Below are 15,640 nucleotides of genomic sequence, written 5' to 3' on the forward strand. Positions count from 1 at the left end.
ATAATAATATATCGCCTCAGTATTTAAAAAACTCTGCATCGGCGCTGCAGAAATAAATATAAGAAGGCAAATATTTTTTCACGGTTAATTTCGATTCAATCTTAGGGCTCTAAAAGATGCGTCTGAAAGAAATTATCGTTTGAATTGAACTCGGTGACACCTGAGTTGATTACGGAACGGCTGATTTAGATAATCCTCTCACCTGGCCGTGCTTGTCCATGTCGTTGTTCGTCAGTTTCACCTTCTCGAAGGAAACAACCTGTTTCCGCAGTTGCTCGCCGGTGAAGGGTGAATCGGGATGGAGGTAAAGTCGCGCGGGCGCCGGCGGATCGGCTTTGCCGGCTTCCAGCCAACAGCTACGATGATAGGCGTATCGATACCTCTTGTTGTCGACCGGCACGATGTCCATCAACACTGCGTAACGACCTTCGGACTTGAGTCCGGTGAAGGATACTCGGCACGTCGGGAACATCCGTCTGCGAAAGAATGCACGTACAGAAACAATGTAATGACAAGCGATTAATAATCACGATAAATTAATTTAATCTGAGTAATTGGGAGTTTATTTCGATAAATAAGTTATATCTCACACAAGATATATACAAATAATCTTCTATTTTTAATTAGCTTTAATTACAGTTTATTTTCACAAAACGATGTTGAAACGTTTTGAAACAGCATGGAAAAAAAGACTTAATTTGAACCTAGATAATTATACTAATTATATAATTTGTGAAATGTGTCAGCGTGAATTCTAAACTTCAAAGCGACAAACAAAAACGAGTCTGGATTTTTATCGTGACGGACTGATGTCTGGTGTACGTAACCTAGTAATCGCAAAATGACGTAGCAAAATCAAGGTAAAACCTTTGCACTTCGTGACCGCTTTCACGATCGTTGCAGTCTCGCAACGGTACAAGTTATTAATTATAGAACAGTGCCTGCAACAAGTTTTCCTCAGCAGCGTAAACGTTTCGCCGCGCGTGCAGTATAACTTTCTGCTTAACAGTTAAAATGCTTTTTTTTATAAGCTTGCCCTTCTTTTTTTTAAATAGTGCGGTCTAAAGAGATCATTTATTCGTCATAAAATAAGAAAAATATCAAATCTCTTTGTTCGCCATATTTATTATATTTCTTTCTATTTCTCGTCAATATGTGTTTCACTCGGTCATCCCGAATTTACGGTTAACTGTAGGTAGTTCCGATCAAAGGAAACGTCCACCTCTCCTCTTCGGGCTTCGTTCACAAAAGCCGAACTCCAGCTTTGAACCGGTCGCGTCTGCAGTTGACCTTTCAACACCTCGAGAAACGTCGGGCCGCACGCGCCCTCGTTGACGATGTAGAAGACACGCTGGAGATTTCCCGCCGGCGTAGCAGGCAAAACTGTGGCCCGACCTTCGTCCCAGGGTTCCCGACCGAGAGCTTTCACCCGGCCCACAATGTATGTTCTCTCTGTGACCGCACGCAATGGACTCGTGCCTGTGATTTACGCGTTTCGTGGAAGAACTCCGGGAACGATCAGATACGTCGGATACGTCAATAGCGATTTTTTTCACAGTGAGAAACTGGGTTCCAGCTGGTTTATCGCTAAAATCTGCTTGGCCCGGGCGTACGGGATAGAGAAATGCGTTTACTCTGAAACGCAATCGCGCCATTTCGCTTCGTAATATTTATTACATAATTGCGAACTACGTGAGACGCGATATGACGATTACTCGGTGCATATGAGATCCTTCGTTAATTTATTTGAGAAAATACTGTGTTATATGTATATATGTGATTCTTGATAACTTAACAATGCACGCGTGTACGCCATAATTCTGTTCTAATTATCCTTGTGTCAGACGCAAGCCTGATCGAACAGAGAAGATTGAGGATGATGGATCCGCCTCGACATACCTGTCGAGGTCGGCCAATGGTGTGTCCAGGACCATGCAATCCACTAAAGGCTCATCATCACCATCATCACCGTCGTCATCATCGTCAGAAACCCGATATGACTGGGGCTGCCGTGCTAGAAAAAGGCATACCCTTGCCGGATGAGTTTTCTGAAATAACGCTGCTAAGATCTTTAATGACGGACACCTCCGTCACATCCGCGACTTCGACGGACGATACGTCGATCTCCGGAACATCATCCTCCACTAGGATCACTCTGATCAGAATCCCGAAAACCCCTCGAGCCAAAGAAACCGAAGTTCCTGCGATCATACAGCAAATCCTGTCGCCGGGAAGACTGGAGATGCTCGGAGAGCCGTCGAGACCGAGAACCGAGAAGCCGAGCGTGTCAGCACTCCCCAGAAAAATTGAATCGCCGATTCCGACGAGAACGATAGCCTTGCCGGAGGAAACAGCTGCGAGGGCACCGGAACATCGAGCACCGAAGTATCTGAATGACGTAAAATGTGCGATTATGACAAGACTGAACGGATTAACGAAGAGAGCGTCGCCTCTTTTTCTGTGTCTGACGATCGTGCTGATCTACGCGGGAATTCACGTGTTACTGGCTGTAATCGCGTGGCGAGCACCTGCGTACCAGTTTTTTGTGTCCAGTCAGATCTGCGGGGTCCTCGCGCTTCTTATGTGGCGACTGACCGGCACGATATTAATCTGAGCCGCGCGAGTAGATAACACATCGAGATAATACGCTGCCAGACAAACATCGAAATTGATCGACGTGTCTTATACTAATTCATCATAATTTCACATACATACGTAAAACAGTTACGTAAGTACTTCCGTTAAAGCGAGGATTAATTAATTGATGATCGGTGCTAAATTGATGAGTTCCACGGTCTAGAAAACGTGAGACACGAATATCTGAGATCCTAAGGAACAAGATTATGTCTAGATGTCAAGAATCTCTAAAAGTTTGTAAGGATCGATTTGCCAATATGTCTTAATTGTATCGGAGAACATTGATGATTAATAATGTTATTGAAATAACTGTCATTTTTTTCGTTCGTTTTTTGATATCTGTACTTGGAAAGACATCCGACATGGGGTACGTTGGAATGTATAAAAATATATTCCCGCGCGGAAATGTACACGTATATATTTTCAAGTCTGCAGGCATCTCACTATCGTTCAACTATATAAAATAGGTCTCCCACTAAAACATCGATAATTTTCAACAAAACATTCGTTACTTTCGTATGGAAGAGCTAAAAAGGCACGTGCTTTTTTGTTCGCCCCGAATCCTTGTCCCGCACGAACGCTCCTATCGTTTCTGTTGGCTTCTCGCGGACAAGACCGCAAGGGTAATTGCCGCGGTTTTCTAGATCTATTTATTCGATGACAGGTGTCCTTTTCCTTTTCGTGCACCGAGGGGCTCGAGGGGCCCGCAGGACTCGTTCACGAGGACGAAACGAGATTGGGATCCTTAAGGGAACGCAGATAAGAGAGGCCCCGGCTTGCGTCACGCGAGTGCCCCGCCGCCGTCTATTCGTAGGGCCCGAAAAATACCCCGGAGGACGGTCCCCCGCGACGCGGACTTCGCTGCGCCTTGGAAAGCGGTTTTGCGGTTTCGAGCTCCTCGAAAACGATCCTCCCTTACTCCGCGGCACGTACGCGTTCGGTTAGGTTCGTGCGGTTTTTAACAAGCGCATTGTCCAAACCGCGCGTTGAATAGTATCGTTGTTACGTCGCCCGGGGATCCGGCGCACCTTAACGAAACGATTGTCGGCCCTTAGGCGAGGAATTAGCCGAGCGGTGCATTCGAAATGCGCACACATCTCTGCGCGCGCGAGAGAAGCAAGCTCTTTATTCGCGGAGTCGACGACGGAGATTCGCGGCCTCATCTCTCCGCGTTTGTAATTCGATTCCGTCGTACCCGAGATCTAGATTCGCCTCTCGATTTCACGACGACGATGACGTGACATTTGATACGTAAAACTCTAAATTATCGCGATTGACTGACGACGTCGTGAAGTTTAACTGCTATATATAAAACGTTAGGGAATTACGTATCCTTGAGCGACAAAAAATCCGTTTTAGGGATAATAAAAAGACAATTTGAACATTTTTTAATTCATTACGATGTTACACGTCGCACGATAACAATAATATCTAATGAGCAATTATAGAAGTAAGCTGGAGTCCCTTTGAGCTTAGAAATTATTATAACAATCTATTTTTGTTGTTTACTTAAAACAATTGTGTTAAGTACTCGTATATCTCGAGGCATCGTATACAATTTTGCATATATTACGAAATGAGCAGCGGCCATCTGTGACGCGCGCTGCCACAATGTGGGTTATTAATCCCACCATCGAAAAATATTGCGGTTGCGCTATCGTAATTACTCCGAGTTGACACTCTATAAAATCATCAGGGTCGTTTACACCTCCTTCAGCCCTGCACCCCGAGGCAGCTGCAGCTAACTCGCTTATCGCCCGAAGCCGGCCTTGACGTCGACGACGTTTCCTCCGAGGTGTTCGGTGCTCGACTTTCACCTGCTGCACGCGCGCGCGCGCGTTCGCGCGAGCACGTTATGCTAAGAATAAATTTCGCAATCGTGCATACATGCAACATTGCCATTCTCACCGGTGTCTCTGTCGTTATGCAATCGTCGCGTTTCCGTAAACGTTATTGCGTTCACAACGCAATAAATCATCCGGAAAATTGCCATTAGGGGCGACCACCCTGCCGGATAAGCGCGTCAACTATTTAAGTATCGATGGCGAACCGATCGACGCCTCTCCCTCGAGAGGCGCCGCCACCCTTGCGATCCCTATCGCGCATTACGCTTGTACCCCCATGAATCCCGTGCTTAGTGAGTCATGTTTTTACGAGGATCGCACGGCGAACGAGTCAATTCGTGCGGCGCGTGTCACTTTCGAATGCGGAACGCGTATCGCTATCGAAATTGCCGCGACCGTGTCGGAGTGACACTCCCGCTTCGCTTTATCTCCAAAACAACAACGTTGTAAAGCTAAAGTTTGAAAAGAGATTTTTAAATTAAAACGAACATTTAAAATGAATCGTGAAAGAAAATAATATAAAAAATTAAATATCTCATGATGTAAAATTTATTTAACGCTGTACATGAAATGGAGATTTTATATGTCCTCAATTCATTCGTGTTAAAATACGTCCTAAATTTCATTAATTTCAATGTATATTAAACACCTCTATAATTAACTCGCGACGTCCATCCGAATGTGCATTCGTTCCTCTACATTAATTTCTTCGGCAATCAATTACGCCACCATCATAGGCACTCGAGTATTAAGATCATAATAATAGCTATAATTAAAATGAAACCTTCGCTCGCCACATGGCCCGCCTTTATTATTCATCGCGACTTAACCGATCCAAGTGTTTTCCACCATCACTTTCCACGATCGCGATAAGACAGACGTCCTAATTTCACCTGCGGCTAATTTATTTTTGATTCCGACGCCAACGGATCGTCCACCTCGAATTCGTCGGTAGGCCTCGCGTCCGACATTACGGCGCATTTTCCCGTCAAATTAGGCGGGAACAAACAAGCCCTCGATGGCCCGTGGCTAACGAGGCCGTAATCGCAGAAACACCTCGACCCCCGAGCCACTCCGAACCCCCCCTTGAACCACTCGTATATCTTTTCCGCTCCACGAGGGGGGGAGGAGAATACGAGAGAGCCCGACTGCCTCCCTTTCTCCTCCCCGAGGAAAGGGCTGTTGCGCCAAAGTTAGTACAAATGGATTACGGAAGCGCGCTGGATATTATACCGATCCGACCTGACTCTGAGTCAAACTTAAAATGTGTTTATCGAGCTAACGACTCCGTGCGCCAGGTGGGATCGAACGGCCTATTGTAATTATACCGCGGCTGTCGCGCGTTTCACGTCCTGACGATCGTGACACCGCCCGGCAGGATATTCCTGTCCCTATATGAAAAAAAAAGAAGTAACCGAGAGAAAGCGACAACTCGCCGAGACGATATACGCTGAAGTTGGACTGTTCAATATATAAAAGTCGAAAGGTGTTCTACTCCAGTCAGAAATGAAAGAAATATAATTAAAATATTAATACCGGCAGCAAGCCTGGGAAATATTGAGAACATCTCTAATTCTTGAAATTAATATTTTGTAAAAAATTGTAATAATTTCATACTTTGTCTCAGAACATTTGGTATAAGATTGGCAATTCAATAATAATAATAAATTCGCAAGAAGTCCGCATTTATTAATTAAACTTTGGCGAGCTCTATATCAAACACGCGAATGTGTCTTGATCGCGCTTGGTATACGCCGCTTTGATATATTTGATGCCAGACGCAGTCTCCATCCTTAATCCATTGCGAATTCTCCCGAGGATGTTATCTCTCGTATTCGTTACGTGCATTAGTGTGTTTAGTCCAGTCGGAGGCCTTCTAAGGCTGTTACCCCGCGTATTTATTATGTGCACTTCGTGTAACCGCGCGAAAACGGGGTCTAAAATGAAGAGATGTCTATCTACTCCCTCCTTTTTCTCTCTCCCTCTTTCCTCCCCCTCTCTTCTATCTCCACCATCTCTCGACTTCTCTATCTTTTATTCCTTCTCTCTTTTTCTCTCGACATGTTGTTCTCTGTGCATGTTCTCCGTGGTGTAACGTGCACACGATCGTCCCAAGCCGGGTCGCGTGTGAGTGTATAATGTAGGTTGCTGGCACCTTGATGAAGGGTTCGCGTGACGAGTACCCTCTATCCGCCGGTATCCTGTCTCTCTCCTGACCTGCTCGTCCGCACCTCCTATTCCGTGCGGTTCACAGTCCACGGTTACCCACTTAAACGTTGAAAAAAACGCATGGTCGCGACGACGACGATGACGACGGCAACGATAGCGTTCTCCTCGATAGCAGAGCGACCATTTCGCTCTCCGCCGCGTTTCTACAAAAAGCAGTTTAACCGATCGCCATCGATAAATTATAGTGCGGTTCGTTTGACGAGTGAACACCTATTTATAATAAAACGAAGAACATATTGTTCTTTCGCCGAAACTGAACTCGTCAAAGAACGAGATATTCGAAGAAACACAAGGCCGTTTTTACAGTTCAAGGATAATGTACTAAGTTCCACTTGATTGTTTTTCGTACCATTCCTTTTTTCCTTTTCAATTGCAAATCGATTGTTTGTATATCATCTTTTTTTTAAGCTGTCGGAAGATTTGTTCCCTTGTCGGCAAACCTTTGACAATGTTTACCGTTTACAATTTGTACATGTGTCCTCCGTTTCTAGAACAGTTAAAATACAGGACGTAAAGGAAGCGATAAATAAAGGAAAAGAGGAGCGAGAGGGATGGTTTCGAAACGTGGCGAGTGCGAACGTGGGAAAGGAGGAACCCCGGGACGAAGAGCCGAAGGAGTTCACGGTCTCGGCACCCCGTAGGGCCCCAGACAATTCCACCTGATTGGTAGAATCCGAATTCGTATTGTCATTCGGCGGACTGACGTTCAGCTGGGATTTCGTGCCAAGTTGCCTCGTGCTAACGACGCTATTCGTGCATTGCTGCGTTCTTGATATATCGATCGTCGTCGCCCGACCCGAGGACACGGAGAACAGCGACACACCCTGGGATTACTCCGAATTTTTTAAATGAAGCTCCAGTAGCTCATTGTGTCCCCGGGAACCCTTGAAATCGTCTCCCGTACCTAATGCCCAAGGATCCAAACATCAGCTGATTCTATTCGCTTCGAATTGACAAAAGCGTACAGTTTTGTTTCGTCAATGCCACAATTTGTCTCTCCTCGTCGGTCAATTCCACGGTTATTAAACTCAAGTGTCAGAAACCTTATTTGCCAAATATTGCGTATCACGAGCCATTCTCCCCTCAGTATAAGTTTGCACACTCGTGCTCCTCGCGATTAGTTCAGGTAACATTGTAAATAAATCCTAAACTCGATATCGCTTTCCACTTCCCGACGACGATTAACACGGCAGGCGCATGTTTCCCCGCGACGACGACGTCTCAAGGTTGCACGGATTGCGGCGGGTTATATTCTCAGGCGATCATCGCTCCTCCCCGCCCGGGGCTCTCTCGCGGCGCGTTTTGTAATTACGCCGCCGTCCGTCTTATCCGAAATCATCCCGTGCGTACGCGGCTTATCCAATTATCATCTGCTTTCCGCGCGCTGGCGTAAACACACACGCTTCGCGGGCACTGCTATAATGTAGCAGTCCGCCGATCGCGTTCTGAAGTTTCTGCCCACTGGAAGGTGGCCCCTCATCCTCCCGACACCTTTACATTCAACGATAATTACCCGGCTCCCCAAGAGCCGCTAAGTATTTCGTAATTAGAGGCCTGCCGGCTTATCCGAAATCGCACTCTCGATTACAAGCTCGCGCGGCTTATCGATTATCATCTCTACCTCCTGCATAGCGCGCGCGCGAAGCCGCTTACTTTTACCTTCTATACCATACCCTTCCCGATTTCGCTGTTTCTCGCGCGGTTGTATCTTTTATTGCGAACCCCAAGGTAGCGAGAAGCACGTCACGTCAATCAGTCGTGACTTGAGAATATGATTCGAGGCTCATTCGTTACTTCGCAATGATGTTGAAGATCCGGGAAACTCTTGGCCGCATACTGTGGAACCGTGAGACATCGATAATCGCGCGAGTATACTTCGACGAAGACCGCGATCGAACAGATCGCAATGACGAAGTCAAACGAATCAGCCAGCAAATTATCTAACACGTCGCTTTCTCCTCTATCGATAACGTAATAGTACCGCATGTCACGTGTCACATATTGTTGCGCATTGCGGAGGAGGGATCGTAGGCGTTAATAGCAGAGTCGCTGAGCTTATCTAATACATCTAATATCCGAGCGCGCTCTGGACAAACACGACATACGGCGGTACACTCGTACGTTGATCACGTCGGTAACACCTCAAGGTTGCGCTTCGGTAACAGCTACATTTCTATCCGACAAACAGCTCGCGGTACGGTGAGCCGGCGGAGAAGCAAAGAAAGTACACATTTATAGAAAGAATTAACTCGTATGATGCCTTTAGAGCGCAATGGTAGATTTATCAAGGCGGCAATCTGAACGGTCGCTCGAAGCCCCATATATAGCTTCAGGCTTCCGATCACGTAATTTGTTGCTTGACGAGCGATTTAAATGAACGTAAGGATGAAAAAGGAATTTGGGTGGATCTTATCAATGAGGCCTCTTCCTCGGTATTTCAAATGTATGAAATATTTCGAGAGCTGTGGACTCTCTAAGATGTTGCAAGTAGGTTCCACGTAGCCATTCTCGATCGGAAGGCACCTGTTTGCGCAATTCTTGAAGCGCGCCTCGTAATTGCGCACGGCGCGGCTTAACCGCAATCACATTCGCAGTTACAACCGCGTGGCTTATCGGATTATCGTCTACTTTCTGCACCGCATAAATATATACCATATAACGTCGCTGGTACACGTCGCGTTACAAACCTCGCGCTACGCGAAGCAAAACGCTGCGTAAAATAAAACGGTGGTGTCCAGCGGAGCGGATGATTAATACACGCTTAATTATAATTAAAATGCGCGGGCTAAGTGAATTAAACGAGACGCTCCGCAAAAATCGAGTTATAAAAAGATTGCGATTGGCGCAGAAATTTTGTCAGGTCCATAAATCCAGGTGGTTTTAAATTAACTCTCTATTATAGAATATTAGCGAAAGAGAATATTGGAATCGAATACTGATAATTGAAGATGATTACCAGAAATAATATTAGGAGTTGCAGCTAAAAAAGTACATTAATTTCTGTATAAGTAACTAATATTGATTTAATATCTCAATACTTAAACGTCTAAATTAATGGACGGTAATCTCCCGCAAACATTCGGAATGTTTCTTCATCGCGACTGAGAATAACGCTTTCTGGGCACTTGTTATTAATAATAATAATCGAAGTGCGCGTCCGTTTCGCAAGCACTTCGACGCCGGCGAGCGAAAGATGTGGTCTGTCCGGTGCGCGCGGTATTTCGCAATTAGCTGGGAAGCTTATCGCGATCGCAGCATCTCCGAGGTGGTTGTTTCTAAAGAACGGAGTCCCGGCGTTCCGCGGGTCCTCGATCGCGATCGCGAACTTCGGGCGATAATGCGGCGCATCGATCATCGCGGTAGCGCCTCGAGGTTGTACGCGCACATTGCACGCACCGTCGGGACAGCCGATGGTTAGCTCTTTCTCTCTCTCGACTAACCCTGTGCCCGTGCGCACACGAATATCTCATAATTCCGACCGTGGTCACGCATCCCGGCCGCAGCTGCGGCTCGCCGGCCGAAACTTTATTAGCATACCTATAAAAATGCGCGCGTCCGCGCGTAAACGGGCGCGATAAATTACATTTGAAACTCCCTTAAATATCTCGTAAAACGTCAGTCAATGAAATCCATTAGTTCAGGTATATACGCTGACGTAGTTGGTCGCTGCCCTGCGTGCTACCGACAACGTCTCGGCGTCCGACGAGCTCTTGCCCGCGTCTTTTCCCGCTATTTGCTCGCGAATTAAAAGCGTCGCGGTCTTTAAATACGGCCGATTAACGAGCGTGCGAATATGGAGTCGCGTTACGATATCGTAAAGATAATTACCGATGAATGGCGAAGTTGAAGGAGCGAGACCTTCCCCCTTCCCCCCGGGTACCTTTCTGTTCTGTCCGCGTCAAAAATACAATCTGTCCTGTCTGCAGCCTCTCTGAGACTGATCCCATTAATTTACAAAAAAAGTTCCTTGCGATTACATATTTATTTGTAGGTAAGTTGCTGAGTATGTATCAAGATAATCGATAAGCCTTCGTACAGATAAAATTATATTATAAATAATACACATAAGATTTATTTAGTAAAATTAAAAAAAAACGGAAATTTTTGTAAAATGGATAAATTACATTATTCTCAATATTTTCGTGGAATTCGCTGCGATCCCTTATGAAACGTGAAGTGCTCAAATTATTAACTTTATTCGAAATAGTTAGGAAAAAGATGGAAACAAAAAACTTTGTGAAAAGTACCCCTGTTACCTTCAACGATTATTCGTCCTATATCCAACGACTCGAATTCGCTCTACTCACTTAGCACGGCACGTTACAAGTTCTTCGAACGCGCACCGGAACCTTTTCCCGATATACTCTCGCATCTCTCGATCGACATGCGTCACTTACCGGCCGGTCTTCGTGATGATCATCTCCGTGCCGAGTTCGTTGAACTTGTCCCAGAGATCCTTGGTCTCGAGTTGGCACTCGACGTCACGCAGCTCGTCGGAGTTGCAGCTGGTCCTTAGACGTTGCTTCTTCTCGTCCGTATTGCAGGCGCCGTCCGCGCTGCGTTTCCGCGAGGGCGTGCTAACCCCGGCGAGATCGTCGGCCAACACCCCGTGGACCGGCCCGTCGTCGACGCTGCTGCACTCCTCCACGTCAACGTCCCCATCCTCGTCCTCCTCGTTCGCGGACTTCTCGGTGCTCTCGCTTCCGCCCTCGCAGTTTTCAGCCTCCTCGTCGCCCAAGAGGGCCTCCTCCGTCACCACTGTCGCCGTCGCGACGATGTTCACCGGCGAGGTTTGAACACCTGCGATACAAGATCCCCTATTTATCGCGTTTAAACATGTTACCAACGTGCAATCTCGTAATAAGAATTACGATTTACGAGAAACCTATTATTAGCATTAATTAAGTAATATATTATTCATTTGTCATTAAAATATAGTTCACAAGCAATTTTAATTTCCATCGTAATTATAATATTGATCATAAGTCGTCTGTCTCTGATTAAAACTTTCGTCCAGTGGACGATTCCAGCAAGATTATGTCTCGAGCCGTGTCGGAGCTCCGATGGGAGCTTATTGAGTCGAGATTTATCGCGAAATAACGGCGTCAACCATCGCGACCGTCGCGCAAGACGCGGAAAGGAAATCCCCGAAGCAGGCGCGCGATTATCGCGAACCGCGTCGATTTAAATGAGCGAGATGAGCCCGAACGATATATCGGGGGGCCGCCGCCTGTTTAATTAATCGACCGGGCCCCGCATCTGCCACAAGGTGGTGGCCGGCGCCTAATTAAACCGTCAGATTTTCAAGAAAGCCGATCCGCCGGTCGTGCCGGTGTGTACACAATGTTAATTGCGCCGGGCCCGCGATATCGATCTGTTAATTTGTACTATTCCGCGCGAACAATGCGTCTTCCGGCGCGCGTTTATCTCAAATTGGATCCGCCGCCCGGCCGCGTTGTTCGCGAGTGCGTACACGCACGTGCGGTAGTACATACGGGAAAATTTATCGACGCGGTTGTCGTCGACGAGAAACGAACCGTTGATCGCCACAACACGGCTCTTCTCTCTTCCGCGCAAACCTGCCTGTCCTGAAAAGACTATTACGGGCCCCGTATTCGTATTTTCATTTAGCTACCGCGCTAGATACGACTGTCCGATACGGGGAATTTATTCGCTTAATGTGAAAATGGCGTATCGGAGGGTTGAGGAGGAACTGACAGCCGTATTTAGTACTGAACTCGCGAACCCGAACCTTGCTCGCCTAGTATCAAGATAGCATTCAATGTTAACGCGGCGTAAGACACAATAAATATCTCTGAAATATTTTTGAAAGGGGGAAGGAGGATAATTATCCCGCGATACAAGGTATGCCCCGTGATCGTTTTATGAAGATGGTTCCCCGATAAAAAAAAAACGGGGAATATCCGAGTCTCTTTCGTTTCCGGGGAGAACGACTCTGCGCGCTAACGACTTAATGAATCGCCGGGCGCGCTTCTTCCCGCTTCGCTGAGACGGGAAACGGAGAGGCGAGTTTCTGCTTTTCAGTGGGATAATCCAACAGCCTCTGCTCCGCATAGCTCGTCAAATCAGAAAACGCGGTGACGATCGCTCGTCAATCGCGGCGGACACTAATTCGACGTGTTGCTTCCCGTTTTCTTTCTGGCTTCTGGTCACACACCACGGTCACCACGTTGACACTTCATCGCTTCTCCCCTCGTCGCGCTCAAACCGGTTCCGTTAAATTTTCGATGATAATGGCGACGACGACGACGACGACGACGACGACGACGACGACGCGCATTCAACGATGCGATTACTTTCGCCGTTTCGTACATCGCGTTGCGCGCAAACTTAGCAATTTGCGTTCCGTTTAGGCGAAACGAGTTGTCTTACGGCCTTTATCGCCCACTGCCGGATTTCTTAATCCGCCTCAGGATGATCTTTCCTCGCTACTTGAAATTCGTAGAAAACCATATATTTGACAGAGCTTTATATATTATCTTAATTCCGAAATATGAGAATCGTTTAAATTTCAATTTTTTCCAAGACAACTCTTGACAGTTTAAGCGAGTAAAAATATGGTAGTTTTAAAGAGAGAACGAAATTCGTGAAAAAAACTCAATGTTAAAGAACGCTTTTAACGCTTCAAGGTATTGGAGTTCTTGGTTAACAGTTAATCATATTTAATCCGTAAAAATGGAGGAAGCGTTTTTTTTTTGTCAGAACTACTTACGCTTAACATATACATATTTTTATTATTTAAATATATCTACATATGCGTCTTGAAAAAAAGAGGAAAATAAATTGATCGATTTAATCAATTAATCTTGCAATCACAATTATGAAGAACCTTGAGAAAATGTAGGTACTGCTATGTAAATTTGAAAAAGAATTACAAGAATTGCAAGGCGTAATGGGTTGAAGCAAGGTGTCGGAGCGAGGAATCACAAGTTGAGTAGATCTGGCTGGAGCACATGCGTAGAGCAGATAATAATGCACCGTTTCAGTTAGAGATACTTTTGCTGCTACTTCATTGGCACCGTGTATTTGAATAATGAGTTCGTTGCGCTCACACAATTCCCGCGACACTTGCTTCGACTTCTTAGAGTATAACTGATACTGAATTCGATCGCTCATATTCATACGAGAAGCACAGCAAGACTGAGCCCGCTGACTCCGAATTCCAAACGGAAGACATCGGCGCGATGCCCGTATTGGCTGCCGATTCCGCGACCGCACGTGTCACGCTCCGCGACCGTGTCAAAATGAACGGGGTCACGCGGCTAGCACGATAATACACGAAAGTAATATGAACTTAAGAGAAACGAAAATAAATATGAATTTGAACCATAGTCGTTACACATTAGTAACATAAATAGAATCATGAACATCTAACAATAAAATATAACTGCTTACTGATCTTGTTCATAGAACAATGAAATATGAATACATAAATTCTTAGTCAATCCTGAACACCGAGCAATTAAACAGAGCACTAGGTTCGCGTATGTGGAATATTTTGCAGAATATATGCCCGAGTTAAACGCGCGAAATTCGACCTCGAGAGCGACGCGAATTGCTGGTAGCGCTAGCAGAGGCGAAGCGCGCCTTGAACGCGCGCCCCGTAGTTACGCGCATCGCGTGCTCTGCTCGCGCGTTGCGTGCGCGCACATCTGCGTGTACGCACGCATGCACGCACTCGCGCGTTCACGCACACACGCTGCCGGCTAATAATAATGCGCTGCGGAGGCCACGTCTGTAGTTCGCGTCGCGAGGCACGCGTGTCACGTCGCCTCGCGAGTTACGTGTAAAGAGGCGCCTGAGCGAGCGAGCGTAAGCGTATACACAAATACACATACGCGCTCATCTACGCGTTTCCTCTTCTTTTTCTCACAGGATTTCGAAGTCGCTCGGTTTCTTCTCATTGAGCCATCGCCGCGTTGCCGAGTTCTGCTCAGTTCTCGGGCAAGAAGTTCTCGCGCGCGAGAACAGCCGGTGGACGCGCGCGCTCGATAGGGGGAAAAAAGGAGCCCGGTGTGTTAAAATTAACACCTCGACACGCGCGTCTCTCGCGTGAGTCGCGAATACGTCGTCGTCGTCGACCTTCCGCGACGTCACGCACGGCGAAATTGCACGGACGTGGCATCTTGCCGCGACGTCGTTAATTTGCGAACAATCGGCTTTCCGGCTGAAAATCTAGCTATGCCAGCGACGACACGTTCACCAACTCCGTTTTTCCAGGAAAGAGATACATAGACAGATAAGATAGATAGAGATATAAAAAGTACTGCGTGAAAACAGCAGCGGCACGCTATTGTAATAATTGATAAAGAAATTTCTTGAGAAAACGCAGCGTCCGATACCTAAAAGAATTTTTAGAAGTATCATTAAAATTATGTAAATATATCCAATATTTTCCCTTGCACATTAATACTTTATTAATGGTCGTCTTTAGATGTAAATATTGTGTAAGCTTCTAATTCCATAATTACAAAAAACACCAATTTATACAGCACAAATTAATGCAGTTTATTCTAATTTAGTTTATTCAATTTAGTAAAAAATACTAACTAAATATGTTAAACTAGCCAATCTCTCTAGTCACGCCGTTTGATTCTTTCTCTCTCACAACAATATTCCTCCTTTTTCCAAATCGTTTGAGCTCACGTGACTTTCGTGTCTCGCTAGAATCTAAAGAGAAACTATTCAAAACAAATAAATACTAGCCCTTGTCTCCCTGCGTTATTCGCAAGATGCTAGCCAGACTGTGTATACAATTCGTGGTGATTCACGCTCTTTGATTTTGTACAAAAAAAATCGCATTATTGACACATAAATTCGCACGAATTTTAAAGGCGACAATAAAGAACTCGACGAATGTGTCTAGTCATACTGTTCGTAAATCTCATATGAATAGCACGAGTTGTTTT

At 45.9% G+C, this 15,640-nt stretch overlaps 1 protein-coding gene across 1 annotated transcript; it reads right to left on the bottom strand.

The window, feature by feature from the left end:
* Nucleotides 1–202: 202 nt before the first annotated feature.
* On the bottom strand, nucleotides 203–13,800 carry LOC112459277 (T-box transcription factor TBX20-like; the record flags this gene model as incomplete). The annotated part of the gene is made up of 3 exons (XM_025023316.1): nucleotides 13,607–13,800; nucleotides 11,108–11,510; nucleotides 203–476 (listed from the first exon to the last, which is right to left on the bottom strand). Coding segments are annotated over exons 2-3 (297 nt in total), but the record flags the coding sequence as incomplete, so codon positions are not given.
* Between the last annotated feature and the right edge of the window lie 1,840 nt (nucleotides 13,801–15,640).

Source organism: Temnothorax curvispinosus, unplaced genomic scaffold (genome assembly GCF_003070985.1).
Source record: "Temnothorax curvispinosus isolate PA1 unplaced genomic scaffold, ASM307098v1 QBEX01009667.1, whole genome shotgun sequence".
In the NCBI taxonomy this organism is placed as follows: Eukaryota; Metazoa; Arthropoda; class Insecta; order Hymenoptera; family Formicidae; genus Temnothorax; species Temnothorax curvispinosus.